The 7,322-nt window shown below is 50.0% G+C and overlaps 1 protein-coding gene across 1 annotated transcript; it reads left to right on the forward strand.

The window, feature by feature from the left end:
* Positions 1-4,682: 4,682 nt before the first annotated feature.
* LOC119431666 (protein GVQW3-like) lies at positions 4,683-5,195 on the forward strand (the record flags this gene model as incomplete). Its single annotated transcript, XM_037699145.2, has 1 exon — positions 4,683-5,195. A coding segment is annotated over exon 1 (513 nt), but the record flags the coding sequence as incomplete, so codon positions are not given.
* Between the last annotated feature and the right edge of the window lie 2,127 nt (positions 5,196-7,322).

A 7,322-nucleotide genomic window follows, 5' to 3' on the forward strand; every position in this document is an offset into this window, starting at 1 on the left:
CTACAGTGGTCGTGCGACTCGGTTGTGCCTCGGCTGGTTGGCGCACCTACGACAGAAACATCCTGGTTGCCCCATTATGGTAGCAGGGGATTTTAACGCGCCCCATACCACATGGGGTTACGCCATTTCCAGTGCGCGTGGTACGTGTGTGCTGGAGACATTTGAGGACGCCCAATTCACGCTGCTTAACAATGTGTCAGTGCCTACTCGTCGGCGGGACCACCCTCGCGCGCCGCCACACTCACCGGACCTGTCTTGGTGGCTAGGAAGGACGACCGTCTCGTGGTCATGTGAACCCGACTGCTGGGGAAGTGACCATCATCCGATTCACCTTGGTTTACCTTCGGGCGGAACAGGCCGCCTTCGCCGGATGTGCCGCGTCGTGGACTGGGATAGATATAGGGCGGTATCGGAAAGCACTGTATCCAGCTTCATGCAGGACCCGTCCCATTGTCTTAGTGCGGCACTAGTTCAAGCAACCCGTACTTCGTGGGTGGATGAATCGCGAACCACTCCAGATTTGCAACTTCTGCGTCTCTGGGCGTCGCGCCGCCAAGCAGAACTTGCATCAGAACGTGACCCTTCATCAAATTCCCTCCGGTTGGAGGCCCAACGTCTTACTGCAGTAGCTCGGCGCCATGAACACCGCTTAGAACGTGGCCGCTGGATAGACTGGTGCTCTTCCCTCGGCCCTTCGTCGTCCAATGCCTCTATTTGGCGCACCTTCCGTGTAATGGAACGCGGCCGGCGGCCTCCAGAACCTGCAGCCTGCGCGCTGTTAGCATCTGGCCAGACACCAGCAGTATTCGCCGAAACGGTCGCCCACACCTTTTTTCCTGCTTTGGACACAGCACCGCCTCCTTTCGTTGTTCAAAACAGCCTTCCCACGGACGCAGGCACGCCCCCTACGCTCGCCGACATCGAGGGTATACAAGCTGACTTCACTATGGCGGAATTTTTAGCGGCAATAGACCTTTCGAAGCCAGGCAAGGCATCAGGGCCGGATGGCATACCATATGAACTGTATAAAAACACGGAAGGCAAGGTTCTCGATGTGCTGTTAGGTGCCATAAACGAAGCTTGGGCTACAGGAGCCATTCCTGATTCTTGGCGTCATGCAGAAATGGTCCCTATTCCCAAACCCGGAAAGCCCCCGGACAATATCGCGTATATGCGCCCAATAGCGCTAACCTCAACGTTAGGCAAGCTGATGGAGCGTATGCTTGCGACACGTATTACATGGTGGCTCGAGCGATACTCTTGGTACCATCCTGGCCAAATTGGGTTCCGTCCTCATCTGGGCACCGAGGATGGCCTTGAGTACCTTTCTTCTATGGTTCTCATCGGAGGTCGCTCCCGAAGAATTCGCACTATTTTGGCAATGGACATCCGCAAAGCGTATGACCATGTGAGTCACGAAGCAATTGTTCGAATTCTCCATTGGCTTCATTTCCCCAGCCGTGTCTGCTCATTCGTCCAAGCCTTCCTGCATGCTCGCACTTTCTCCATTCGCCTGGCTGGCCACGCAGCAGGTCATTTTGTCGCACATCGGGGTGTCCCACAGGGATCTGTGCTCGCACCAGTCCTTTTCAACATCTCCCTCCTTCCTCTAGCTTGGAAGCTAGCGACGATACGTAACGCACAATACGTAATGTATGCAGACGACATCACCGTTTGGTCAGTTCATCCTGAAATCTGCCGCCAAGAACAAGCGCTTCAAGAGGCCCTGAACGTAACACACAACTGGTGTGCTCAGATAGGGCTTGAAATTTCCAAGGACAAGACAACGTACATGTCAGTAGCGAACAAGTATGGGCGCCGTCTACTGGCACTCCGGCCTCTTCTGTTAAATCTGGATCAGCAGCCGCTACACGAGGCTTCAACTCTCCGTGTACTCGGCCTTGAAATGGATGCCTCCGGATCTGCGGGACCATGGGTCAAGAAGGCAAAGCAACAAACCGCAGAAACGATACAGTTGATACGTCGGATTGCGAAGAAATCTGGCGGAGCGCGCACTGACATGGCCCGCCTTCTTGTCCGTTCCGTACTGCAACCACGACTCGTCTACGGAGCCCAGTTTCAACACTTCACGAAAACAGAGTGGGCTCGCCTTGAGGCCGTTAATCATGAAGCAATGCGTGCCATAACGGGACTGCCACGTCTAACTACGCTGCCAACCTTACAGGCCGAGTCCCAACTCAACACTCTTGACGAACTGGTGCACCAGCGTCGATGTGCGCGTGCCCTTAAGCCATCGAAGCTATGCTCGGCTGCTGCACTTGCCCGGTACATGGGACATGAAATAGACAACCCAGCTTCTACGACACCCGATGTAGCTCCTTGGAACAGGGTACAATTAAGTGACAATAAGCCTCTTGGTCGTCTGCATAGCCCGGTTCCTCGCCAGGCGAACGCTCAAGTTTCCCGACTTCGTCGCACCGATGATAATCAAGGCGATTCGGCTCTCGTAGCATACACTGACGCCAGTGTTAATGGTACCACGATTCACACAGCTCTCGTGTGCCCATTGATACCAGAGGCAGGCCAGACGTGCTCGTATGTTGCCGATCCTGCACCGCCGGCTTATCTTGCCGAGCTTGCCGCCATACGGGATGCCTTGGCCGCGTTGCTCCCCTTTGTTCAAGCTGCTCGATACTCTCAGCTCATCATTCGCACGGACTCGACTCAAGCCATCCACGACATACGTAGGGTATCTCGGTCCTCTCTTCTCTCGGATAGCATTCACCGTATTGCTGCCACTACGAATTTAGTGATACGCGTTCAGTGGGTGCCTCGAGCAGCCCTGCCGGGTCTACTTGAAGCAGATTTGGCAACCCACCCTGAGAACATAACGTACCCACTTCCGCATTTTCCTGAAGACGCTTGCGGACAACTGCTCCGGGAAAAAGAAAACCTCCGACGTACCACACGAGCTCTTATACCTCCGTGTGGGTCAGACCTCCCTGGTGGGTTAACCCGCCGAGAGGAGGTTACGTTACGGAGGCTGCGTGTCGGGGTCGCACTCACCCCGTCTGTGACCGCTCTCTGGGCACAACAGTACCATGGTTCCTATGGTACATCGTGCCCATTTTGTGACACTACGATTCAAAATGTGACAGTGACACACCTATTATGGACGTGCTCAGGACTTCACCTAAGCCGTCTCCGCCACCTACGGGCAACAGGCCTTCGGCCTGGCCGCCCACCCGACCTTGAACGTTGGATTCATGGACCGTATCATCGTTCACTTCTGGATTTTTTACATGAATCAAGTCTGTTCGTGTATTTTTGATATGCTTTGTATTATGCCTAAGGGCAAGCTTTCGAATTAAAAAAAAAAACAGCTTAGCCACTGAGTCAAAACAGTGAGTAAAGAGGAAATCAAAAGAACACCGCATCTCCACGGGGTGAATGATGATGAGCGGGCGAAGCTCCGGAGGGAATCATCGGTAAACCGTGAATCTTCCGTGTAATTCGCCCAGTCTCGCCGTACTAAATCGAACGATTCGCTTCCACCAATGACACGCGCTATATGTGACGTCATTACTATTTTATAACAGCGCCCTCCACTATAATTGCACCATCTACCGCTTAAGGGGACGCTAGCACAAACGCGCTAGAAACGTGCAGTACTCTCTAGTAAGGGGGAGAGGCCACAGCGTCTTACGCAGCCGTTTACACATGCCGAAACGTGCACCGCGTTTGCCGACGCCATCAGCGTTTATGAATACGGGGGTAAGGCGGAGAGGCCACAGCGTCTTACACCAGCTTCTTACACGGGCCGTAACGCGCTAGCACAAACGCGTTAGAAACGCGCAGTCTTTCGTTAATGTTGGGTATTTATTGTCATCGTGGTGCGTGTGTTCATGTGCGCTTCGTGCTGTAGTGGTTAGCGCCGCGCGTTCCGAAGCGAGGGGTCCCTGGTTCGATTCCGCGCTACGGACACAACTTTCGGAATTTTTTTTATATAAAAATAGACGTGGCTACCTACTACTACGACGACGACGACTACTACTACTACTAATACTACATACTACAGAGGAGGGACAGACCCACACCCTAAGGAGCTTAAATAGACGTGGCTACCTACTACTACGACGACTACTACTAATACTACATACTACAGAGGAGGGACAGACCCACACCCTAAGGAGCTTCGCCCCTAAAACGCTCTTGGTATGGCCAGAAAAGTAAACACTGCCTGTCATAACGTTTAGAACCATTACCTAACACAAACCAATATTTTGCTGTAGCGGAAGACTTTTGAATTTTTTTATGAGAGCAAAGATCCTGGAGAAATAGCACAGCCAATACAGTAGCCCAAATTCAGTAGACACTCGCTGGCATTTTTAAATATTTTCCTTGTCTTCCTGAACGTCTAGCCCAATTCACTGAGGTTCATAGTCACGTAATACGATTAAGTGAATTCATTAGTGAGTATGCCGACCTATCAATGGTTAACATGTTTTCCGTTAGTACGAGGTCGGTTAGGAAAGTATCCGATCTTATTTTTTTGTGGATACCTGATGGATATGAAACAAGCGCGCTTGCATCAGCCGACCTTGAACCTTTGTGCCCATGCGCGAAGTTTTTCCCGCCTGCCGATGGCGTCAGTCGCTGGGACGCAGCGTTTGAATGATGTAGCGCGCAGTGCTCTCGTCTGTTTTTTTATTTCAAGGGAAATGACGGATCGACTGGAGCAGCGCTACTGCATCAAATTTTGCCAGAAACTGGGCGACAGCCAAGTGCAAACCATTCGGAAGATTCAGACGGCTTTCGGTAACGATGCTATAATCAGCACACAGATTAAGAAGTGGTACAACCGGTTTAAAGACGGCCGCACATCGGTGGAGAGCGAGCCACGCTCCGGTCGGCCATCAACATGCCGAAATCAGCAGGTCATTGCCGAAGTGAACGCTGTGGTGATGCGGGACCGTCATGTGACTAACCGAAAAATTGCGGAAAAGGTGGGCATCAGCACGTTTTCTGCACAATCCATTATGACGTACGATTTGGCCATGAAGAGAGTTGCGGCGAAATTCGTGCCGAAGCTGCTCACTGTGGAGCAAAAGCAAGTTCGTGTTGAAGTCTCAAAGGGTATGCTGGATTCCACAAACAGTAACCCCGACTTCATGAACACCACAATCACTGGTGACGACTCTTGGGTGTACGGGTACGACCCGGAAACCAAATCCCAGTCGTCACATGGGAAGCATTCCACGTCACCAAGACCAAAGAAGGCCCGTCAAGTGCGCAGCAACGTCAAAGTGATGCTGACTGCTTTCTTTGATTCCCGTATTGTGGTACAGCACAAGTACTCACCACAGGGTCAAACATCACCAAGGAGTACTACAAGGATGTCCTCCGTCACCTACGTGATGCTGTGTGGCGCAAGAGACCGGATTTCTAATCAACAGGAAATTGGCGCATCCATCACGACAGTGCTCCTGTACATTCCTCGCACTTGATTCACACTTTTTTTGAAAAAAAACCAGACTCCTGTAGTTCAACAGGCTCCTTACTCTCCTGGTATGGCCCCCTGCGACTTCTGGCTGTTTCCCAAAATCAAGAGGCCATTGAAAAGAGCACGATTTCAGACGAAAGAGGACATTATGGCTGCAATGACAGCTGAGCTAAACTCCATTCCGAAAGAGGCCTTCTCAGAATGCTTCCAACATTGGCAGCACCGCTGGGAGAAGTGTGTGGAGTCCCAAGGAGACTACGCTGAGGGTGATTGGGTTTCCAACGCTCCAGTTAAGACAGTTTCTTTTCTTCGGCCAAAGATCGGATACTTTTCTAACAGACCTTATATTCGAAGCTTGCTTTTCGTCCGCAGCGACATTGTAAACAATTGACGAATGATATCACGCTTGTTTTATTCAAGTTACTGCAAAATCTCAAAACCTTGATGTTCTAAGCATGGAGTGCTTTATACATAATAAGAGCTTATAATTTCCTGGCAGTTACCTATAGAAAATAACTGGCAATTTCGGCTGAAGAAACATACAGTTGAGGCTACCTCTAAAACTGAAAACACTATGTAAAAATTCGTGACAGAAAGTTAGGCTCCTAGCAGTCACAACTGGGGTCCCGCAGTGATCAGTTAAGGATCCCATATTTTTCTCAATTTTATGAATGATTACCCGACACTGTTTGTTCAGCCTGCGGAAGCTGTCCTTTACGCAGACGATATAGCACTGCTGAGAGGAAATCTCTCGCTTGGTGTATCTTAACAGATGTCAAATATTTCAGTACAGACCACTTTAAGGTTAACAAAATCAAAAGATACTACATTGACACATGTACTTGTTTGTACTTTTATTGCGATAGCAATTATATGGACACTCGAAGCGTATTTCTGCCATCGCCGTGAGGTTCCGTGAAAAGTCCAATCACAATAAAAACGTCGCCGCGCGCCGCACGCAGTATGTGCGAGTTAGGGTGCATCGGTGCCCAGCGCCGCCGTTCAGGGTGGAGAGAACCCCGCTGGCGCCGCCATATTGAATCACACGAGCTCAGACTCAGCTACGCTTGCGTTCATAAATAGTGTTACTCGCGGCGCACTTCCAAGTGCTTTGCCTTGATGAGGATTTTTTTATCGGTATCGCATCTGCACATCTTTATAACCAATAGCCGTTAACTCATCGAAGGTCCCAGAGGTAAATGTATGGCGCCGGGAAATGCCCCAAGTTGCCTAATTCAATCACATTTAATATGCCGTGTGTATGTTTGAAATACGCACTATTTTTTGCGCTTAGATGCTTGGTATATAAGGTTTGCGACCCCCTGTGAGTGGAAGTTTTTCTTTTTCGCTGTTGTAGGGTTTACACGTCACGCCTCCTTTACCGAAGCCAGCCACCCGCGCACGGCGGTTAGTTTCCCTTGCGTTGCGCGTGCTCTTCGCGTTCGTTGGAATTATTTGACGATATCTACGCGCAATTTTGCTTTTGTTGCCCACAAAACTGTGTGCTGACAGGTTTAAGCTGGTGTAAAAATAACGGCGATGTGAAAATAAGGTTTAGTTAGTGCTGTAGAGAAAAATGTAACGTAATTTGTCTGTGTCAATTTTGCGTAGTACACAGAAGAAACCAAACGATGCACAAAATACATTTACTTATAATGTCTAGTAGAGTCAATCATGAAAGAGATATGTACATGAAAAATTATATGTACTGTGTGGCGCCTGAAGGTTATGTTGAAAGACGAGATAAAAAAAAATATTCGCAAGGTAGGCTCGACACACACAATTCGGGATAGGGAGAGTTTTTTTTTATTTATTCATTACATGAAGCGGGGGGAGGGTTCAAGTGCGCACATCAACC

The sequence above is a fragment of the Dermacentor silvarum genome, chromosome 10 (assembly GCF_013339745.2).
Source record: "Dermacentor silvarum isolate Dsil-2018 chromosome 10, BIME_Dsil_1.4, whole genome shotgun sequence".
Taxonomy (NCBI): domain Eukaryota; kingdom Metazoa; phylum Arthropoda; class Arachnida; order Ixodida; family Ixodidae; genus Dermacentor; species Dermacentor silvarum.